Genomic DNA, 24,960 nt, shown 5'->3' on the forward strand with positions numbered 1-24,960 from the left:
GGTTTCATAGGACGCTCAACACAGGCATGCGCCTGTTCCTAGACAGAGACGATAACAACTGGGAGCCACACCTGCCTGCCATCGCCTTTGCCTACAACACCAAGGCCTGCAGATCCACTGGTGTGACCCCGTTCCTGGCCTTCTTTGGGAGAGAGGCCAAACTTCCGGTGGACATGGTGCTACGGCTGCCAGAGACCGAATATGCTTCAGTTCCAGCCAACGTCCAAGCTCTGTTGCAGCGCTACTATGCAGTTTATGATGCCATCCAGCAGAAGGAGGAGGGAGCCATCAGGAGGAGCGCGGCAGCTTACGAAGGCACGGCCAAGTATGAGGTTGGGGACTTGGTCTGGTACCTGGCCCCCCGCCTGGTGCCCGGGAAGGCAGCCAAGATTACCAAGAGATGGACTGGCCCCTGGAAAGTAGTGAGGAAAGCTACAGAAGTCCATTATGTCATTAAACCTGCCTCTCCAGTAGCCAGGATCTCAGAAGTTACCGCGCATGTAGGCCGACTGCGCAAATACACTGGAGATGTGACTGCCCACCAGATCCCAGAAGACATCCAAGTTGACGTGGACGGCGACGAGGATGCCACCGAGCTGCCAGTTGGAGCGGCGGCGCCCGCAGCTAGCAACCCAGGAGAGTTCCCAGTGCACCAGCCAGCCGCAGCCGCCCCACAGCCTAGCGGCCAAGATCGTGACCCAGTGGAGGAAAACCTGCAGGAGCAGCCCAACGAACCACCGCCGCCGCCGCCCGCTCCAGAGCCACTCAGAGATGCCATCTGGAACCCTGACGCAGACATGGAGAACCTGCCAGCCAGCAGCGAGCCTGTAGGAGAAGAGCCAGCCACTGCGATGGAAGAGGCCGCCCCAGAAGAAGAAGAAGAAGCCATGTGCCCCCTGCTGATGACAGCCATCCCCATCCGGGTAGGAGCTAGGAGGCCAAGCAACCTGAATCAAGCAGGCGCCCCCATGGAATTCTATGCGCCCTTTGCCATCACCATTCCACCCTTAGGAACCACCAGAGTCTGCCTAGGCCTCCGTGTCCAGCTACCAGCCGCGACAGAACTGATCCTGCAGACGAGGCAAAATTTCCAGCGGCGAGGCCTGGCCGTTGCCAACCCACGCCTAGAAGCCAACCAGGAGCTGACAATGCTGATCACCAACCACAGTCAGACCGAGCAACGAGTGTCCCAGGGAGCCTGTGTAGCCCGAGCTGTCCTCCATCGAGCTGTGCCCCAAGAACTGCCTGTCCGGCGCATGAGCCGGCTGTCGTATCCCCAGGTTCAAGGCCTGGTGGCTCAGGAGCCACGCAACCCTTGAAGGGGAGGTTGTGGTAATACGACACCCAGACGGACAGGCCGTTTACAGAGTTGCTTCGCTGTGACTTATGATAACAAACCCCCCGCACTAATCCTATTATATCACTACCCATCTCATGACCGCTGTTAACCCCGCACCCAGCGGTCAAACTAGCCTGCCTAAATGTGGGGAGGGGACTTGAACATGCAACTATCACGAGTCCCTCATGCGCTTATATAATCGGGAGGCACTGCCTCCCCTTTTACCACCGTTGCCCCCACAGCCTGTCTACCGTCGGGCGCTAAGCCCTAGCGCCCCACACCCCCTTCAAACCTAACCATTGTTATATTTTGTTGTATATATATAGTAAACATAACTTGTAAATATTATTCAGTTTAAATATATAATTTCTGTATGATTGAATCCTGCTTGTTTGTTTGGTAGAATACTTAAAGGCTAGGGCTCGTTGAATCCGAACTCGTTACCCCGTGGGCCGAGAACGCTCGGCTTACCAGATATACACTACTCTATCTAAATTCACTTCTAATTACCCCTTTCAAAACTATTTAAACAAAATTTGTCAATCATTTATAATTTTATGGGGATGTAAAAAAATATGTAAAAAAAATCCATGAGAGGGTGAAATAGTAGCATGTCATACCTCCAAAATGTTTTGTTAGGGAGGTTTTAAACGCAAATTTGGAGTTGCACACCCAATAAGATGACCTACCATCCCCCAAATAAGATAATAATCAACCAAAGATCCCAATTTAAAGACAACAACGTCAACGTCTTTTTCTGTGACAGACAATTTTATAAATATCAAAAAATAAGGAGATTTAAAAAACATTTATTTTATATATAATTTTTATACAATATTTTAGATTCTATATACATAGATATAATAGATTAAAATTAAAATTGAATTATGCACATACTAGCGTCTTTGCCCCTAGCATATATTGGCTCCATATTTGGAAAGAACGGGCTGGCATATAGCCTAAAACCATCCCCAGGATTTTAATAAAAAATAGTACAGCCTATTACCATCTACTGACATAGTTGAACCTCCCCCAAAAGGGAGAACTTCATCGGTTTAGTGTTGGTCGAAATCTTAAGCTTCAGACAAAAAAATCTTACTACTTTATATGATAGGATTATACAGACCATCATGTTTTGTTATTTAAATTTATTGTAAGATATGTTACAAACTAAACTTAAAACGCAAAAGAAATAATTATTTTTTTTTATCACAATGTTTTTTAAGTTCAACAATAGAAAAAAATAATGAAAAAAGGATCAGAGTCTTTAAACTTATTTTTTTTTCTGTGGCATTCTACAGAAATAATAATTATTATATATCATCAGAAGTATTATTATAATGATATTTTATCAAAGAGGTAGGGGAAATTGGAATGTGAATTACACTGGTATTTAAAATTTTATAACCACGTTATCGTACTCGTTAGCTCAAAAATAATGCTAATAGTTTTCATAATGATAAATACTTACAAAACAAAATTCTTTAAAACTATGAACATGTGGCTTTGCCCTTTTAAACGAATAAGAGGGAAACAAAAAAATGACCTAAAATCTTACCGCTAAACCCTAAGCAATTAAATGAAGCACTCAATCGCTTCAGTGGTTAGAGATTTCTTAACGAACAGACAAAAATCTTACTACCGTCATCACTGCAATATTATAATACAGCTTCATCGTTAAGAATCGAAGTTACTCTAAACACAAGAACAATTATGTCTATAGGTAGCACAGCATTAAAAGTTAACAAAGGCTTGGATGAAAAAAAAACAGTAAACTACCATAAAAAAAGGCAAAATTAAAAGTATAGACAGTAAACAAAAAAACTAAAAAAATACGAAACCTTTGAGCTAAAGTACCTCCACGTTGTAACATCTGGACGTACGCACATACCCTAATTGTAAGAGTTGAGTGACGTATGAGCAGTAACGTAAGAATGTTGATATAATCAGAAGACTGAAAAAAAGTCTCAAAACTTCTCTACTATTGGATTTAATATTTCTTGTTTTTAAAACACATTTTTATTTTTTTAAATGAAGTAAAACTTACATTATTGATTAAATCTTGATAATATTTTTACAATCATTAATACGATAAAATTACAATATAGTGTAGTTTAAAATATAATTAAGTTAATTCAAGTCATAAATAAAATTTGTTTGGTTTATAAGATTATATTGTTGGGGTTTTGACTTTATTTATAACTTGGATATTTACTAGATATTAACATTTAAAGTATAATTATTTAAAGATCTGTTTGTATGTAAGGTTCACATTTTTTGCCACAGCCAGATATACATTTTACATTTGATATTATTGTCTTCTGCAACAGCTGTTCTTTTTCTAAGGGGTAGGGGGGTTGTGGCGGTTCTTTTTCTGATGGGGAGGAGTGTTGTGGCGGTTGTTTTTCTGAAGGGGAGGTGGGTTGATTACTCAAAGGACTGGTAGTCTTTAAATCTTGACTTACTTCCTAAAGAAAAGAAAAAAATTACTTCCAAACTATAGTTTAAAGTAAAGTCGTCTTGGTCTGTATGTATGTTAATTAAGACCTTGCAAAATGCTGGACCGATCTTACCAACATGCTTAATAATGTTTTGATTGTTTTCACATAGGCCAAAAATGTAGAACTACCCCTCCATCCTTCTCTTTGGGCGACGAAAATAGTTTATATAAATGTGGAGTTAGGAAAATGGCTCAAGGACATAAGACCTAGTGGTCAAGGGTGTGCAAAAAAAATGCGAATATTTTTAAAAAAAATATTACGCATATCGTTAGAACCGCTAGGAAGTCTATTTTTTGGAAATATAAGAATGATTCCTCTGCTACGTATAGTTACGGAGCTACGTGTTAAAATGTCCCAACTGATGTAAAACTTGACTTGCGAGTAAATCATTAAAGATTAAATTAAAGGGTATGCAAATAAAAATACGTACATTTTTAAGATTCTAATTGCTCGGCTTGTGTTAATGGTAGAAAAATGTTTTGCATACCCATGGAATCGCTATAAACTATATTTTTTGGAAATATAAGAACCATTCATGTGCTACGTATAATTTATGAGCTATGTGGTAGAATCTCTCAACTGACTTAAAACTAACAAAAAAAAAAATTCCACTTTTCTCACATTTATCAATACAGCTCCTAAACTAAAAATAGCACAAAAATCATACTTATATTTCCAAAAAATAGAGCTTATGACGGTTCTAACGATATACATAGCATTTTACTACTATTCACACAAGCCGAGCAGTTTGAATTTTAAAAATGTCCGCATTTTTGCACACCCTATTTTTTATCTTTAATGATTTACTCGCAAGTCAAGTTTAAAGTCAGTTGGGACATTTTACCACATCACTCCGTAACTATGCGTAGCAGAGAAATCTTTCTTATATTTCCAAAAAATATACTTCCTAACGGTTCTAACGATATGCGTAACATTTTTCTACTATTAACACAAGCCGCGCAATTAGAATTTTAAAAAAGGTACATATTTTTTTATATACTTTAATTTTTAATGATTTACTCGCAAGTCAAGTTTTAAGTGCAGTTGGGACATTTTACCACATCGCTCCTAAACTATACGTAGCACAGGAATCGTTTTTATATTTCCATAAAATAGACTTCCTAACGGTTCTAACGATATGCGTAACATTCTTCTACTATTAACACAAGCCGCGCAATTTCAATTTTAAAAATGTCTGCATTTTTTTTGCACACCCTTTACAAGGATAAAATATCTACTAGAACAAAAACTTATGTAGGTTCTTACTTCTTTTTTTTTCCCAACGCCTAAAAGCTATAATGTCCTATATCACGTTGGTTCCGGACACATTATAGATATATTTTGTACTTTAAAAACCTGAAGACATGTTCTATTGTAAAGTATATGCATTTTAAAGACAAAAATACCTTAACAACTGGCAGATGGCTGTTGGACAACTTGCCGTTGGTCAGCGGTGGCGTCAGGTTGTCTGAATGGTGTCTGGTGGGTGTGTTGGACCCAGGGGTGGAGGAGGTGGGGTTGTGGGTGTGGATGGAGTGGGGATGGACTGTTGTTAGTGTCACAGAGGTCGGGAGGGTCATGTTAGAGAAATTACCACAACTGAAAGAAACAAAATTATCATTTTTTTATAATTAAAAAAAAATAAGCCTGTCTAAAATAAAAACTTTATTTAATTCTTTAATTTACGTCCTTCAGTTTTTTAACTTTTAAAATGTCCAACTCTTAAAATATTTTATCTTTGGTGCAATAAAAAGCATAAAATTGTTACCTCGCAGTTAGAGGCTGCATCTCTATATTTTGTCCCCGAACACTTTTCTTCTAAAAAAAGATTATGTGTCAAAAAAGACAAATTTTATATATAGGTACTACCTAGAAAAATTGGATGTTTGTTAATTTTTAAACTGGTTTCCTATGCAGCTTATTTATATACATTACACGTTTACTCTTCATAAAGGGAATTATAGTAGCTTTTGTAAAATTCCATAAAGGTGTGACACTTTAAAACAGGAGTAGAACGCTAATATTTACTAAATAGCTTTATTTCTTTTTGAAAAGAACTATAGACAATTTTTTTTGGATTGGGACATCTGAAAATCGTCAAATGCTTTGTTTTTGTCAAACCGAGAGTAATTGACTTTTAACATATTACAGTAAATTACTATGAACAATAAAATAATATTTTAAAAAGTTAATACCTTTAAAATAATTGACAATATTCGTAATTTTTCAAATTAAAAAATTTGATTAAGTCAATTTTTAATGTGTTAGAGCCCCTAGAGTTAAAAATGAATTATTATCAGTTTGACATTATCGAAGCATTTGATGATTTTTAAAAACAATTTTCAAGTATCTTTTCAGGTTTTAAGGTCTTAAAACTCACACCTTTACAGAATTTTGCAGAAGCTTCTATACACTCGTTCACATCTATTATTTTTATGGAACTTTATTGCAATTAATCTGAGAAAGAGAGATTTATTAATTGAAAGTATTTTTACTTTTTTTAAAAAGTATATTTTTAGGGATAAGGAACAAAATAGTGAGGGTATCACATAAGGACAGACATACACGACCATATAAAATAGTAATGGATGTAGAAAATACGTGGATATTATAGCAGGAGAAAAATTATTGGTCGGGCCATTTTTCCAGTAGGAGGCAAGGGGATGAGGTAAAGGAGGGTAATAGGGGAGATCGTTTTATTCGCCCTACAGAGTTCACTTTATTATAGAACATGAAAATCTGGTGTAAGATCCAAGTAATAATAAATCTATTTATGGAGTGCAGCACCAAACGTTACTCACCCTGCTGACTCTGTTGATAGTCTTCTTAAACTTGAAGGTGAGGATATCTTTGAAATCAGAGTTCAGGAAACAGTAAACAACAAAGTTCGTGCTTGAGTTCAAAATTAAGAGCAGATGACTAAACCTAAAATAATATCTATAAGTTAGAAAAGTATTCACGTTTGCAGTAGAGAAACCTTTAATATAAATTCAATTCCCCTTAAAAAATTATAAAGGGGATCAATGTCTCCTTTTCTGTTCACCCGTGGAGTTATTTTATTTAATTCCCAACAGACAACCGACTTTTTGATTCCACGACCTTAGTCGGGAGGTTCTAACTACTTATGTGACTGAATATTGCCTGTTTTTGAGCCACGGCTTTCTCTTTATCTTATTAGATGTATGCGGCTGACAGAGCAACAGTAGATACAATTTTTAACTTCTATATGCGGTGTAGTCAGACAGGAACCCGTAACCATATCGACATACAGCAACCCGACATGTAACCCTTTACACTAATGCCGCCCATTTATATATTATGTTCATCTCATATTGATCAGGTTTTAAAAAGATTATAAAACAGTTGTTGCATGACAATTTATTGCATCGTATTCAGTATCCGCGGATATAAAAATGTACAATTATAAGATTAAAACAGGCTAGAAAACCGGTTTTAATCTATAGATTGTACAGTTTAAGATTGTTCTAGAAATAATACGATGATATACATAATTTTTCAACATTGATGAGAACCGGTTCTAATATATTAATCGGTTTGGAAGCGATACTGGAAAAGTGTTGCTTACCCTGTGACACAGGAGAACCAGGCGGGTTGTCTATCACATCTGAAAATAAATTCATCATACAAATATTACAGGGAGGGAGGGCTGTTCATTACTCTATACCCCAAAACTTTATAATAGTACGCTTTTTTATTAGTTTGCTTAACAACTTTAGGGACTGTTATTGAATTTAGATTGGTTTGTTCACGAAATTGAGTGTCCAAACGGTTCAACGGGTAATTTTGTTCATCATCAATGGAGATGTACACCAATATATAGGCCATTGTCTTATCCCTTTAGATATCTGCAAATATTATCATGTACACAACATCACATAAAATAAGCACCACAAAATCATTCTTAGCTGTTATTTTCCTCTGGTTTATATTTCTTCTTATTTACAATTTTTTAAGAGCGAAGCTTTTCTATAATTAGGGTCGGTCCGTCCGTCCGTCCGAGTTAGTTAGCTTTTATTCGTTAATTTAGACATGTTAGAATTGTCCTATCGATTTCAAACTTTGCATGGTGATTCCTGTAGTAGTTAGTTACGATTTAGAAAGCGTAGCAAATCTATAATCGTTACCAGAATGTCCGTACGTCCATTTTAAACATGCTGATTTTTTTTTACTTTTTTAAACCATTTTTTATGTGATAAAAACATCCGATTGATCTGATTTTTTGATTACTGATTCCTATTACAATAAGGTACAATATTATGAGCAAAGCATCTCTATAATCAAGTATTAAAAATGTAAGTATGTCCCTTAACAGAATTCTGTATTTAAGAAGTTTTGCAGCAAATTTACGTATAATTTTGTCAAACCTTATATTTTCATATTTTGTATATTCAGTTCTGACACTCAACAAAAGTTAATGTTTGTCTGTCATATCGTTTCAGAGCTTCGCTTTTATGGATGTTGTCATCCTTGTTTATATATAAGCGAAGCTACTCTATATAATTTCAAATGTCCGTCTGCCTTTAACATTTTAATTAAATTTTTTTGTATATAATTTACTTGATCCGTTGGTCTATCGGTCAAGCTACAAGAATATTCATCTATGTAAATATAAAGATTGTGTGATTTTCTATTTATTACGTGTAATTCCTCTCTTTTTCTCCATTTCTTTTAACATTACCACTGAACATCTGGTCTATAAATTACTTTGTCCGTTTGTCCAGTCATGATTTTTGGGTGCTTGTCATCCTTGTTACATTAATAAATTAGCAGAAACATGTTGAAATTAATAAGTTTTTCACTTATCTACGATAAATTTATATTTCTAAAACTTTTCCTTCTAATGGAAACTTTTTATTTTACCTCTTTATAAGATTTGAATCTTCTTGACCTTTTAAGATATCTTAGGGGGGGGGGGGGGAGGAAGAGGAGTGTGCTTTTTTAAAGATTTTACTTGACAGATTTTGTTTGTATAAACAAATTTATAAAAGAAACAAGTCCTTGTCAGTTGGAGGTACAGATATTTGAATTTACGTGATATGCTATCGTAAATGTCACATCATGAAACTGTTTATCGTATCGGAGTTATTTTTTTCAAATGGAAAACAAAGCTGAAAAAGGCGGCCACAATCAAACAAAAGTAACAAGATTCCTGTCTGTAAATATATGTCTTTGTACTGGAGAATCTTGCAAATCACAGGACCGGTATGGTTTACCTTTACAGTTAAGCTTCTTATACCTTTACCCTTCCAAGAGAAATTTCACATTTTTTTCAATTCTGCTGGAACTTTATTTTATCGCCAATTGACCTATTCCCAGAAATTTCTGACATCTATCTTAAAATTTTTATTCTTTATTTTACTTTTAATCATTCCCCTAGGGGCTAGGGAATGGGATGCAACCATTAGGAAAGTTAAATAAAACTTTAATAAAATTAGAATGTCCCCAAAACAAATAAAAGATTGGAGGGAATTGTATTTATCTTAACAATTCTTTCAACTTGGAATTTTGCATGTTTACACAGAAAAACATCAAATTTTGTTACAAAATTTAAAAGATGTTTTTATGCTTTGTAAAATGTATTATTTTTTTATATGATAAGTTGGCATTTAAAATAGAATAAAAAGTATCTTAAGAAGGGATCGACAGTCGCGTAAAGTAAATAACAAGGATATCAATGAATATAACTTTAAATAAATTTCAAAATCTGTTACCAATATGCCAATCCGATGTGTAGTAAAATTGAATTGATTAATGACTTATGCTCGGCTGCTGGGCCCTTTTATTATGTATGTGTTATTTATGCAAATGTATTTCAATATGTATGTACTGTACATAACTAAACAAGGACAATTAAGTCGATATGTAGCGCTGAAATAATATGCAATCTTAAAAAATTATAATGAAGGAAAATTTATACCCACTAGAGATGCTAGACATGGGAAGGAGGGGCCGTGGGGGGGGGGGGAGGGGGACGAGGGCTATCTATTACACTAATTCCCAAAATTTTATAGCAATATTTTTTTTTACTCGTTGGTTTAACAACCGTATGGTCTTTTCTCGTATTCATTCGAATCCGGTGGAAAGGAACCTGTTCTCATCCATACGAAAAAAACTATGTCTAGCATCGTATTATATCCAGCTTTCTACGAATATAAAAATGTACAATCATAAGATTAAAACCAGTTTTTTAGCCCGTGCCTTCGGCACCTCGGGGATAAAAAATCTGGTTTTAATCTTATAATTGTACATTCTATATCCGCGGAAAACTGTTTATAATACGATGCGAGAAATAACTATTCCTGTATTTGATTGATTGGTTCATAGGTTTAGTGTCCAAACGTTTCAACCACAAATTGTGATGTACAAAAAAGTAATTTTATGTATCATCATCTGTTATGTTGGATTCCTGCTTTTTTTCTTTTAGAATTGAATATCATTGGTGCGGAAGTTGTAGGAGGGGGGGGGGGGGGGGGAGTCGGTGGTTTTTAAAGGAAAGAGCGAAGACACCAATTGTTTTGACATAATATAATCACAAAAGAGCGATTACGAAAATACAAGATATTTATAAATATTTTGTATTATGCTCTGAGTTACAATATCTGGAGCGTAGCTCTTCTATAATTCTACATTATAATTAAACTAACAGGCTCTATGATAAATTAGATACAGTGATATAGGAAAACAGTAAAAGTGTCTGACTATGACGTCAGAAAAAATTAACAATTAACCAATGAGAGGTCGCTATATATTTTACCATTGTGAATATTGGCTTCTCATTGGTTAATTGTTAATTTTTTCTGACGTCATAGTCACTTTTACTGTTTTCGTGATATAGGGATCAAAAATTCATTCTTTTGGTTGTCTTGAGCTTTCATTTCATTTAGATTTTCTGGATAAATCTGGTTTTCACAAAAATTTAGCTAGAACCCTATAATTGAACTTATCCCTCCCTGTATCCCTTGAATTAGGTACTGGTCAGCTGAATTCTAGTTTCCGATTGTGTACATAACACCCTCATCCTATCTCAATATTTACTACTAGCTAAAATAGCTTTAAACTTCAATAATTTTTTTTTTAAATTAGAATTTTGAATGTATAATGTATAAATCGTTTATACATTATATCACTTTTCCCTTTGACCGGAGTAGCTGAAAATAGCTTTTGCAATAGTTGGGTTATCTGTTGTACAACTTCGGAAATTTTAGTTGATCTAGATACTAGTAGTATTAATAAGTTATTCTTTCCTTTTAGTAGAGCAGCTACTCTAAAATGCATAAAGTGATTAAGAACAATAAGCTTTGTATAATATTATCTACTATGTAATATGCTATGGAAATAATTGTACTTGTCTACCTATATCGGAAAAGTACGCGAGAAATGTGAGAAATAGTTTATTCAGATTTACGTTATATTTGTGTAACCAATCAGAACCAGAAAATATTGGTGAAATATCTATACGCTTTTATTGGAATTCTACCCACGCAGGATTACATTTACTAACTGCATGCAAGCTCCTTGCACATGTAGGGGCATCAAACATTGCGGTTTCCTAACAAGGCTTTGGGCCAACCAATAGTATCAATACCTTACTAAACCTTTAATAAACCAACATTAAATAAGTTTACCCCATCTAATGTATAATTAGTAAAACGCAGGGAGGGAGGGAGGGGACATGGTACCTAAAGTTTTAAAACACCTGATAGATCAATTTCACATTTACCATACCTATAAAAGCCATCTATGTAAAACGTGTGGCTGCGTTGAAAAAATAGTTTCTTCACTTTCTAACTCGTACCTAACTCCTATAGGAATCATCATGTTTGAAATCTATAGGACAAATCTAACATGCCTAAAACAACGAAAAGAGCTATCCGTTACGTATGATCGTTCGGACCGAATTTAATTATAGAAAAGCTTCGCTTTTAAAAATGTCAAAAGAAATTTAGAGGGAAATGTTGCTTTTACACACATAACAGGCAGGCAGACATACAGACTTATGTCAATACACTACATATATGTAGAATAGCTTCGTTGATATTTGAAATCTGAACTTGTTATATGATGTATGTGAGCTAGGAGTATATATGACGTGTGTACTTATACACAGGGATCTGAAGGGATAAGACACCCCAATGTTAATACAGAAAATCTAATTGAATAAAAGTCCTTAAAGTTGTTAAGCCAACGAGTAAGAAAACGTTATTATAAGACATTGGGTACTAGTGCAATAAACAGCCCAAAGACCCCCCCCCCCTCCCCAACCCACTCACTTAAACTAGTACAGGTAGAGATAAGTATATGTAGGATAATTTAATCTTTCCCCCAATATTATTTTAAGTATAAAAGAACAAAAGAATAAAATATGGATACAAATAAATTTTTAATTATTATTGACCAATCCTTCTATCCATGATTTATTAATAGTTTAGTTTGTAACCAACTTGTTTTGGTTGAATTTAAACTTTGCTTTTGTAATACCTAATTTTGTAACCATACTTATATAGAACTAGCGGCTACTCTCCTAGCATCTAGGAGATATTTATTCGAAGGAGTAAGGAAAGTAGGAAAATAGCTTACAACAAAACTTGAAAATAATAATTAAGTAGCCAAAAGACCTTATAAGAAGCTTCCATAAGAAGGAAAACTCAATCTGTTCATTAGTTTTCGAAATCTTAAGCTACAGACAAAAAACCGTAATACTTTATATGATAGGATAAGATTAAGCATATAGCCATAACTAATTGTGTTCATATATTTTTATGTCAATTTCTGTACAAAATGGCTTATTAGAAGGCAAACTAACTTAAAAGATGATTTATCAAAGTTAGGTGACTGTTTATGTGTCAGCTATCTAACTTCTTCCCTTTCACCCTCACCATACATAAGCAGAACTTATAGTGACTGATAAAAATGACGTCATACAATGCAAATGGCCAATGATAAGCCTATATACATTTATATTGACCAATGGTAATATGTATACTGGCCTTTCAATAGTCAATTAATAAATACCCTCATCCACCACTTAATCAAAGATTATAGAATCAGGATGAAAACTGAATCAATGATTAAACTGTAAAGTGACAATGAAAGAGATGCTACGCGTCTAAAACTAAAATAAATACTTACACATCTGTTTCAGAAAAGAAGAGGAACTCAAATAAGTTAAGAAGCAACCTAAACATAAAATTATATTTTAGTTTTGATGAAAAGTTCTATTCGAATTCACATATTTGTATACGACAACTGACTGCTCTATAATTTTCTAGGGAATTGCAACTGCCATTTTATTTTTGCCGCATCCGAAGCCAACCTCCTAACTTCTATAAAATCTTATCTTTTTGACAAATTACAGCTACAGTGGAAATATGTTGACAGGAAAAGAAATCTTGAAAATTAGCATAATATATTAAAAATCTGCAGTCGCAACATAGTCATCATATTTCCGGTTCTATAACACTAAGTACCTTTTAACAACTGATTCTCCGCTTCTGAAATAAACTGAAAATACGTGATGGGTTCGTTTTTTTTGTTTATTACTTTAGGTTAGGATTTATGAGGTTCTTGGTAGCCTCGCATGGTTAGGAAACATGGGCTGGGCATAAAAAAGAAAACACCAACCCTTTTTTCATTTTATTTAAAGGGGATATCAATGCTCAATCTGCACTTTGAGGGAAAGCACCATATTTCCCTAAATATTACCTCGGTATATGGCAGACCAGAAAAACGAGGACAATACAGACTAAAACTATGGCCAGGTTCATCTCTGTTTTCAAACTTTGTTGCCTACAAATGAAGATGTAGTAAGATTGTTTTGTCTGAGGTCTAAGATTTAATTTACTAGGAACCGACTTTAGGGAAGCTTCATTAATGTCTAAGGCTGGCTTTTGGATACCTACGCAACACTCTAGGAAATCCACTAGTATGCAAAGAAAAATAGTTAACTGTTAAAATAAATAACACTAAAAAGATCTAAGCATACTTAGTAAAGGCACGCTTAATAGTGTGAGTTAAGTACACTCAATGATATACAGTCTTTTTTTCACATAAATAGCTGGTCTACTGAAGATTTCTTCTAAATTAAGATAATTTCCACCCCCCTCCCTCCCCCACTTTTCATAAAAATGTTCTCTAACCCGAAACATTAATAAAGACAAAAGTATTTGATGAAATATCTTTTTCTCTTGAAGTGCCAATTATTTACTTTTGAGTACAATAACAAAAAAAAAATAACGTGTTAGAATCCTTGATATAAGCAAAGCAGTTGATCTATCTATATATCTTACCTTTTGCTGTCGTATTTGTTGGAAAACTTTTGTGTGTGTCTTTTCTTGATAGCTCTAATTCCCTAGATTAAACACAAATGAAGGTATTGCAGAGAATTTAAAAATTATTTTTAGGTCCGAAGCTATTCTACAAGCTAATATTTCTACCTATTTATATGTCTTTCTTGTCTTTTTCTTACCTATACTTTTTCTCTCCTTCCTTATTGTCTGAAGAATGTCGATAGGGAAAGAAATTGTAAATTTCCCTCATTATTTATTGAAATAATATTTTTAGCGCAGCTACCTATGACTTTATTTTTGGTAAAGGTATATCTGCTGCGGCTTGTTAAAAAAATGCGGCTGCGACTATATAAAAATTTAGACTGAATTTTATATTACTACTTAGAAATTTGAGACAGCCAAAGCTGTCTAAAAATATACGAGCAGCTGCGACTTCTGCTTCCGGGGCTTGTGTTTTTTTTGGAGATGCGATCCTCAATTTTCAAATTCTTTGAACGTACATATAAGACTTTTACAGAAATGCTTCGCATCCACAACTATCTATCTATGCTTGATATAAAGTCAACACTTTATAGAGCATATTATGAATATTTGATTGACGCGTGCCCTGCAATTATCTAGTAGCACTCAGGGGCAAGACACAATTACTTTAGCTAGGCCCAAGGCATTATTGGTATCAATTTATGCATTCATAGGCCTATCTTTACCTATATGACACCATATATGGGTAACGCTAGCCTATTCATGGTAATCTGTATGTGATTTGCTAATAGTATATGTTTATTAAATATATTATGTTTATTGTTAATGTAATCATATAAACAATCAGTACAAATATGTATGCCTACAACCATGCCTGATTTACGTCACATATTAACACACAGACATTTAATTGCACAGACAAACACTAAAATCCTGGTCCAGAGCTAATGTTATAGCATGTACCTCTTGAATTTATTCAGTTATTTATTAACTCCCCTACCATCAACTTCTCTTTCTGGCTTTAAAAGGTAATGACTTAGTTGTTTGGCATGCATTGTAGTTTAAATTTAGGCCCCTTAGTACTTAGCATGAATTGAGCTTAGGCCTTGTGTTAGAACTCTGACACTTAGCACAATTCACTGCTTGGGACTTAGGGCACATTTCTGTCCTACTCTACTTATAATTTTAACACTTATCCTGTAAATATTTTCATACTTAACTTATGCACTTGTAATATAAATACACTTTATAAAAACATTTTCCTTCCTTAATACTTAATATACTTATATAATTCTGATCGAATATCAAAACCAACCATTTATTCTTAGGTTAAAGCAACATAATACTTCGCGTGGGTCTTTTGTTGAGCTTCCACCAGCTCAACCAAATTCGTATTATACTTGTGGGAATAGAGGGTTAAGCATTCTAAACAAGCGAACCGACGATGAGAATGTCTATGTGTATTGCATTAAAATTAGGTTTTAGTAGTACTCATAGAAGAGCGGTCTCCATACCTAAATATGGACAAACGCCCCATTCGCACACACAATGGTGCAACTTACCGGTTGTATCTTGGAAAAATTTTACTTCATAAATTTTTTTCTTTTTTTTCCTTACCGTACCCGAACCGCCTAAGGCAGGTATTTTTACCAAAATCGAATAATTGTAGTTATGGCAAAATCGGATTTTCCAAAACCTGTGAAACTATTTGAGAGCAAGGTTAGGACTATGAGGCGTTTGAAGAGATAGGGACTGAAAGGCACGACACAAATGCAATTGAGAGCCTCGTGTACGAGCAGTTGCACTAGCTGACACTCTAGAGGCCCTAGAGAATGCTAGCATATTTGTGGCCATTGGTCGCCGCCCTATAAGGACACTCGCACTGGTTGACACTCTAGAGGCCCTAGAGAATACCAGCACACCGGCACCTCCATGTCCGCCTCTCTTTAGTAAAACACTTGGGTTGGAATAATCTATGATTGAGCTATGTGCAAAATTTTGATTTTTGGACTTAGTCAGAATTTTGAAATTTAGGAGTTGTGCTAGGTGGCGGAGTATATATATAAATCTTCGGACTTAGTATGATTTTTACTTATTCGAAAGTTCTCTAAGTGTTGAAATACTTGAATCTTTGATACTTAAACCAGAACTTATTAAGAATCAAGCATGGAGTAACTTTTTATTTATAAGCTATCAAAATACTATTTGTAAAGGGCCATTTTGAACTGTCTTATTAAATGAAAACTTAGGAGCAAATCTTATAGAACACGGGAAACGCTGTTAGTTGGGATACATATTGTCTTTGGAGCCATGTTTCTGAAACAATATGCCGAAAGCAGTTAGTACTCTTGAGTCGTAGTAAAGGGCCAAAAGATTATTACAAACTTGTAGCATTTATACTCAAGTTAAACTGTACTAATACTTTGGTGCCGTTAGAACCGATTTTCTGAGATTTGCACTTACTTATACATGCCTAGGACTTATATTCCTAATGTAATTCTGATTTATATGCGGATGTATCAAAATAACTATTGCCTCCAAAATTTTGGGTTAAACAAAATATTTCAAAGTCTCAAAGATATTCTCAACATCGATCGGTTGGAATGATATAAGTGTAAACAAATTACTGTATGCAATCAGCAATAATTCCAAAGATTTCCTGAGACTCTGAGCAAAATATTCCACTTTTGGACTTAGCACCGTTCTATTTCTTTTGTTACAGAGAGAATCTTGAATCTCTGGACTTATAGTAATTTTTATGAAATTGGAAACTTGGTTGGAAATTTACCAAAATTCGGACTTGTAATAATTGCAATTTTTTCAACTAGATTAACAAATTTCATTTTCCACACTTAAGAGAAAATTTTGTTTTAGAGTATTTCTGTCTTAGCCAAAATATTCCAATTATGGACTTAGAGAGATTCTATTTCTTTTGGTGAAGGATAATTCTAACACTCTAATACTTTATGATTTTAAAATCCTTAACTTAGCGAGATTTGCACTAAGTCAAAATACTCCAATAGTGGACTTAGAGTGATTCTATTTCTTTTGACTTAAGGGCAATCTCTAAAAGTAGCTTTGTGAATGGACTGTTGGGAAATTTCATCTCGGACAAAATATTCCACGTCTGGACTTAGAGTGATTCTATTTCTTTTGTCTCAGGATAATTTCACTAATTTTGTACTTAGTATAATTTCATTGAAAGGAAATTTTTTTTGGACTTAGTCAAAATTCACTAATTTTGTACTTAGTATAATTTCATTGAAAGGAAATTTTTTTGGACTTAGTCAAAATTCACTAACTGTGTACTTAGGATAATTTCAATAAAAAATTTTTTTTTGACTTAATCGAAATTTATTAATTTGGCACTTAAGATATTTTCATAATTTTTTTTCCTAAGCCAAAATTTATTGATTTTGTACTTAGAATAATTTCATTAGAAACTTTTTGGACTTAGTCAAAATTTTCCAACTTTGGACTTAGAGTGATTCTATTTTATTTTGACTTAGAAAGTTTTAATTCAATCTTAACAAAAAAAAAATTTTTTTTGTTTGTATATTCCTTATAAACATATACATAAGTACAATAAACGGTTCACTCAACAATAAGTAGGACATGAAAACTAAATTTTTACTTGCTTTGCTAATGCTAAAATTTCTATTTCATGTGCCGCCAGAATTCAACAGACAACTTGAGAAGAGTTATAAACCATCAATCATTAGTGATAGTGAATATTAGTGAATTAAAAGTATAGTCAACAACCTAAGCCCTATATGTAATTAAAAAGCACACTTATAAGAGACAAAGTTCTAGTAACCAAACGCAGCAAAAGGTTGCAGCAGCCTATATTGGGAGTCTTGGGACGTCTCTAAAAGAAGTAGCAAGTAATATTGGAAGTACTCTACTGTCTTTATAAAAATCCGGATTAAAACAAAGAAAAAAAAATTTTCTTTTTATACCATTGAGAAAATTTAATTTTACTTAGGATTATTAGCATAAAGACTATAACCAAGTAAAATAAAGTGTGTACATATAGTTCATAATCTTTATAATCTAAAATTGTTACCATTTAGAAAAAAAAGTGCACTAATTCAGCTAATTTGATTTTCAATAATATTTGACCAAATAATAACACCAACCTTGTAGTCTACTTTAAAGAGTTTGATTGACAACTTCCAGCGTATAGATTGATCACCTTGCGTAGGATATCACACTTCAGTAAGACACATAGAATATTGTGTTCTCACTAATTAAGTGGAGCACATCCGGTCTATAATAACCTTGAAAACAAACTGATTATATTCATATATATAGGACAATCTAAATTGAGTCTCAATAATATAGTTATAAGGATTGAAATCACAAGTGAAGCCCCATAATAATTCGCGAATAATACTTAGTAGGATTGGTAGGCATACCCTAATACAACTATAAGTATTGGGTGCGAGATCTTTGATATTCAGGCAAAACTGTTGCAATACTATTAGAATATAGACGATCCTTTGGGAGTGAACCTTAGTAAGTTATATTCATAAAGCCTTACAGGAATAAGCAGATTGTAAGCTACATATCCTTAGAGTGGAGTAAGAATTCAACAAGGATTATAAATTGCTGTTTTTCTCAACAATAACATTTGCTAGGAAAGGTCGACGCCTAAGCAAATAACAGTTAATTTGTGATAGTATATTAGCATACCCACATTAACTTCGCTGCAAACCTTAACATTCTATTTAACTTTATAACTAATTTGTATAGCCAAACAACCCACATTAGCTTTATAGGCAAATATAGAATAAATCTAAGTAGAAGTGTTTCTACAGTTGAGCTTAATTAAGGATAAGAGTGCATTAGCGCACACTCCAGAATAAGATTTAAAGCTCACTCGCAAGCATTCACGACGTAGAAACAACTGTAGGTGAAGTAGACAATACATACTCATCTATATTTAACAATTTTAAAAGAAAAATTTGTTATTGTAAACAATTTTTGATTGTTTTAACTTTAGGCACATTATTTAGTTTCTTCTTGTACCTTTGCTATTTAAATCCTAAAATAGTACAACATCTCATAAGCTTCTTTAAAGAACTCATAGAAAGTTTAAAAGCTTTAAGCTAGCTGTAATGCCATTATTTAATAAAAGGAAGAAAGATGACAATGCTGAAAAGGCGAACACTCCACGTCGAGGACGCTCGACGACGCCTGGAAGAAGAACTCCGTCAGCTGATGCAGCTTCTGCAGGAGATGATACACGAAGGGAGGAACCGATGCCCAACCAGGAGGAACCAGAACAGAATGGTGAGAGAACCAAGACGCCAGAACCAGACACGGAATCTGTAAGATCCATACCTATGCGCGAGGACTCACCAGACACATTGATCAGAGATCAATATGTTAGAGCAACACTATCAGATCCTCTGGGAAATTTCCTGTTCCCACAATTCCTGGATACAATAAGACTTTGTAACCCCAACATACGTGTGGACTCAGAAATGATGAGGAACTTCTGTACCAACTACACACAGAGTATGAGGGAATACAAAGAGGAACAAAGACGTGAAGTTGAGTTAGAAGCCCAGCGTATTGTACACGAGGAGAATGACAAACGCACTCAACGACACTTCAGTAACTTCACCAACCAAACTGGAATTAAACCACCAAGCAGCTATGCAAGCACGAGCACCCTAAGCAACGATCAAAAGCTTAAGTTAGCCAATGGAACCTTCCCTCTCAAGCATTGCTTCAAAGGAGACGGCAAACCACCTTACATTACTGATTATCTATCAGAGATGAACACTGCTCAGGAATTATGTAACCTCTCAAGATCAGAATTCGAAACCTTTATGCTTAGAACCACAACTGGCGAAGCATATACTACTATCCAGCAGAGTTTCAATCTTGGACTATCTATTGAAAGTGTCTACAATAGCTTACTGCTACAGTACGATATACTCATCAGCCCACAGGAAGCTCAAGCTAAGCTGATAGCTTTTAAGGGAACCAAAGCCATGTCATTCCCTAAGCTTGTCAGTACCATTCAGAATCTTGCCAGCAGAGCCGCTGTTCATTATACAGACAAGAAGGAACGACAGAATGTATTCAACATAACTGCAGTGGAGGCACTCAAACGTAGCTTACCAACAAATAGCCGCAATATAGCATCTGAAAACCATCACAATCTCAGACATGATCTTGGAAGATCCCCTACATATCATGAGTTGACCGCTTCCATGTATCCTAGAACTGAAGACCTAGATATGGACCTACAGCAGAATGGTGTATCAGCCAGTTACAATGGAGATTTGTCGCTTCATAAAAAGACAAATAACACCAACTACTCACATGACAGGGATACAAGAATGAATAGAGACAAACAGCCTGCTAAAGTTGCCGCTACGTCAAGCTATTATAAAAGGCCAACAGTTAGAGAAGTTACTGCTAAACCAGCCTATCCTAAAACCTACAACAGAGAAAACAGGGATAATAGAGATAGACAACCACAAAAGAACACCAAACAAGATTATCATATCTCCTATGGTACATCCAATAAGCGCTACTGCGGTGCATGTGGTCAAAATTCCCACAAAATATCAGATGGATGCAGACTACTGTGCGATGACCAAGGACGACAATATCAAACAGCACTAACATCCGGATACTGCCCAAGCTGTCACAAGAAGTATGGCAAAGACCTATACCACGCTCAACACCTATGCCCTGGACGACCAGCAATGATGGAACTGTACCATAGTGGTAAAGTAAGACCTGGTGGTGTGTTTAGACAGGCATATGAAGAATGGGTTGAGGCCAAAGCCAATGGACAATCCAAAGAGCGCGGCAGAACAAGTAGGGTTAACGCTATCACCGTTCGAATGGATCCTAATGACCCCAAGATTTTAGCGGTAGATAGTTCGGCAGCTATCATGGATGAAAACAGGAAAATGTACCTGAACTGCTCCGGCTGTATGTCAAATGGAAACTACGATGTATACATGACAGCTTTGTTTGACTCAGCAGCAGACAGAAATATCATGTCAACCAGCTATTTTGGTATGTTATTTGGAGTACAACAAAATGAGGTTAAGAACCATCTGGAAAAGAGTGACATGGTTCTTGTCAGCTACTCTGGACACAAAATCCCAGTAGCTGGAGAAATAACTCTCATGATTCGCCTCACACAGTTCTCAGGCATCTATAGACCAGTACCGTTTATGATTGTACCTGAGGAACACAAGAATGTCACACCTATGATCATCGGAATGAATGGCATTAGAGATCTCCAATTAGGGTTGACTTTCGTTGCGGACAACCACCCGCCAGCACCATATCTATACTCTATGTTCCATCCTGGGAGAGTACTAGATAGCCTGTTCTGTTCTGATTATGAATTACAACTCTGCACAGGGACAATTGACAAAATTGACTCTAATGAAACTCAGACTATAGAGATGAACATCAACCATTTCTTCAACTTGGCTCCTGGAACAAAAGTCATTCTCAGCGATGACCACATTGCCAATGATAGAAATGGAGGAATCAAAATTCAGCCTGGACAAACGCAACTGACTGTCAACAACCGAGGACAACTCAGTGGAAGAGCAATGATAACAAATGTCACTGAACATGCAATCACTAACACTGTTATCACCGGATACTTGGAACCAAGCAACCAATTTGTAGTCAAGGAGATCACCACAGACTTTGATTTTACGCAATCATTCCTACACAATGTATCTGTGACAACTGAGCTAGACGAGATTGTACAAGCCCTGGAGCAACACGCAGAGAAAGCTAATACTCCAGCCGTCAATCAGATCTCACTAGACACCAGAAACAACTCAGTTCAACTCTTACAGCTACCAAAACACAGCGCCATCAATCTGGTAGAACGATCTTTTCCTTTAGCTGATGGATATATACTGAATCCTACAGCTATAAACAATGACACTCCAGTACCAGGAGTAGCCTTATCTGACTACCGTTCTAATATTGATGAAATTCTAACTACACCAGATCCTGAAAAGAATAAACTTTTTGAAAATAGTGATGACGTTATTGAACTTGGCTTAAAACATATAGCTGAATCTGATAACCTCATGGACTATGTAACGGAACCTACTGGCTACAGTGTGCCTAAGGACCAGTTTGTTAAACCAGAGGATCTTGTGGTGCTGTCAGACTATCCACCAGAGGTAAGACATTATATAGAAGACATATTCCTAAAATCTTACCCCGATATCATATCTACACATTCTACTGATAGAGGTAACATGAGTAAATATCTGGGCAATTATACAATTAGACTAAAACCTGGTCAAACTTTACCCCAGCATAAGAAATTATATTATTTATCACCCGTAGAGAAAATGCAAATGCAATCTATCTTAGAGTTTTTGTTAAAGAACGGCACCATTGAAAGAGCTAATTTGGATGGGGATTCCTATAACAACTATGCAAGCCCAGCTTATCTGATTCCAAAGTCGGATCAGGGGAGCTGTCCTCGTTTAATTGTAAATTTTCAACAATTGAATCCTTGTCTGCAGTCTGAACCTGCACTGCTACCCACAGCAGAAAATTTGATTCAGTCACTAAGGGATAAATTTGTGCATAGTAGTAGTGACATGGCTAACGCTTTTCATAGTATAACGCTAGAACCTTCTTGCAGAGACCTAACATTGTTTGCAACCCCATTAGGAGCTTTTAGACATGCATCCTTACCAACTGGCATTAAGACTTCACCTGAAAGTCTATCACGCTTTATGGAAAAGATATTACACTGGGAATTGGTTTATGATGATAATGGTAATGTTGTAATGGACGGTGATTTAGCCAAAATGGTATACTCACCTATCCCAGAAGTCCAGCACATTTATGATGATTTCATTGTCTCAACTGAACTAGCTAAAACTAGATCAGAATCATTGAATATACATTTTAAGATTTTGAAGAAAGTTATGGGGAGAATACACACGCATAAAGGAAAGATTAGTTTAAAGAAATCACAACTTTTTAAAAGTAGGGTAAATTTCTTTGGATTCTTCATTTCGCATAACTATTGCTGTGTAGATCAAAGGCGAGTACAAAAACTTCTAAATATTCCCATGCCTACTGATATTACTATAATGAGATCTTTTATGGGAGTACTACAAAGTATGCATAAACATTTAAGATTTGATATTATGGCTCCTACACATATTCTAACTTCACTTACATCTACTAGATTAGGTAAAACTTTTGTCCCAACTCCAGAACAAAGACAAGCATTCGAAGATATTAAGAAAGCTTTAGCTTCAGGACCAATTTTTAGCAAATTAGTTAACTTATCGGCACCTAAGATTATTTTGTCAGATGCAGCCGGCACCTCAACTGGCTCATATTCAGCAGTCTTAGCGCAAATAGTGACACCAGAATTACAGGCTAAAACCCTACCCCCTGGGCTAAACTTCGATGATCCTGTGCACCATGTTATTTATGATAACAGATTACCAATTTTACCCCTACCTTTGCAGATTGAAGGTGAAAACATTAAGGATTATGCTAAACGTATGTCTGAAGATGGACCGCCTGAATTTGAATATTTGGCTAGTAAAACTTTGGGCTATCCTGAAGACACTGTACACAATAGTCTTGGGATATCTTTACAATTGCTTTTGGAACTAAATAAAGTTCAAACACCTTTGACCACCATCCTGCAAAGAGCATCAAAAATCATACGTTCTACGATGTTGAGACAAAAGTATATTCAATTTGTATTTAATAATGATAGGGATAAATTCTTAGAATTTATTCGCAAACTAGAGCATGGATATGTATACCTAGATCCGCAACAACTCATATTTGAAGCGCTTAGTGTAGCTATGTACCGCCCTGTGATAGTTATCACAAATATAGAGGGTGTCAAACCTGTCACTCAACACTGTTCAGACAAAACAAAACCCCCTTTTGTATTTTTACTATATGGACACAAGGAGCAACACATAGTAAGACCCGCAATGGTTTCATCAACCAATAGCTTTAATTTAAAATCTTTAGCGTCTATGTTTGAAATTATTGCATATACCTCAAAGAAAATTACCGTTGCTGAGTCAAGATTACATATCATAGACATTGAAATCCTAGGGATTATTTACGCAGCAAACTCGTTTAGAACTCTAATAGGTCCAAGCTGTGAATGCACTTTGTTAACAGACGCAAAATGTGCTTACTATCTCTTCAATCCTAAAGCATTAACAGCCGTTAATAAATTGAAGAGGTGGAATACCACTCTGTTAACTCTAATACCGAAGCTAACAATGTCTTTCTTGAGAGGAGAAGACAATTTGGCAGATTTCTTAACGAGGGCATATAAGGCTACTTTACCAAGCATCAAAAAGGTGGCCCTACCTAAATTTGTTAAATCTGGGTTTGAGGATAACTTACCCCAATATAAAGTTTGGGCTATTGAAGAATGGACACAATTCATTATAGATAACCCCGACTATTTGGGTTATGATGAACAACCCCCACAACCAAAGCAACAAAAGCCCAAAATCACCATAAATTCTCTTGCCGCAGAACATAGAGTTATAGGCAAAGTACTAAGACCTTTGGAAATCCTAAAAGAAAGGATTAGCATAGAAAATATAATTGCAAACCAAAAAGAGGAATACTCTGATATTTACACACGCTGTCTAACCTCTAAATCAAACACCTACACTTATAAAAGACAGAACTACGAACTTAAAGATACGATTCTGTTTACAAAGATTAAAGGAGATTTAAAAGTTTATCTCCCAACCATATTATTACCAGTATTAGTATGCTATACTCATCTTTTGTTAGTACATAGTGGAGA

General features: G+C 35.4%; 1 protein-coding gene across 1 annotated transcript in view; it reads right to left on the minus strand.

Moving 5' to 3' along the window:
* Positions 1-2,139: 2,139 nt before the first annotated feature.
* LOC145320082 (FMRFamide receptor-like) overlaps positions 2,140-24,960 on the minus strand; it is a 64,296-nt gene continuing 41,475 nt past the window's right edge. The window contains exons 11-18 of the mRNA XM_080162524.1: positions 14,148-14,209; positions 13,564-13,647; positions 12,991-13,038; positions 7,427-7,465; positions 6,642-6,765; positions 5,609-5,658; positions 5,247-5,439; positions 2,140-3,807 (exon numbers count right to left, since the gene is read on the minus strand). Of these exons, the coding sequence (XP_080018650.1) occupies positions 3,583-3,807; positions 5,247-5,439; positions 5,609-5,658; positions 6,642-6,765; positions 7,427-7,465; positions 12,991-13,038; positions 13,564-13,647; positions 14,148-14,209 (825 nt within the window). The 3' untranslated portion in view covers positions 2,140-3,582. The remainder of the gene's footprint in view (positions 3,808-5,246; positions 5,440-5,608; positions 5,659-6,641; positions 6,766-7,426; positions 7,466-12,990; positions 13,039-13,563; positions 13,648-14,147; positions 14,210-24,960) is intronic.

Source organism: Acartia tonsa, chromosome 5 (assembly GCF_053477335.1).
Source record: "Acartia tonsa isolate MP-2025a chromosome 5, ASM5347733v1, whole genome shotgun sequence".
NCBI classification, from domain to species: domain Eukaryota; kingdom Metazoa; phylum Arthropoda; class Copepoda; order Calanoida; family Acartiidae; genus Acartia; species Acartia tonsa.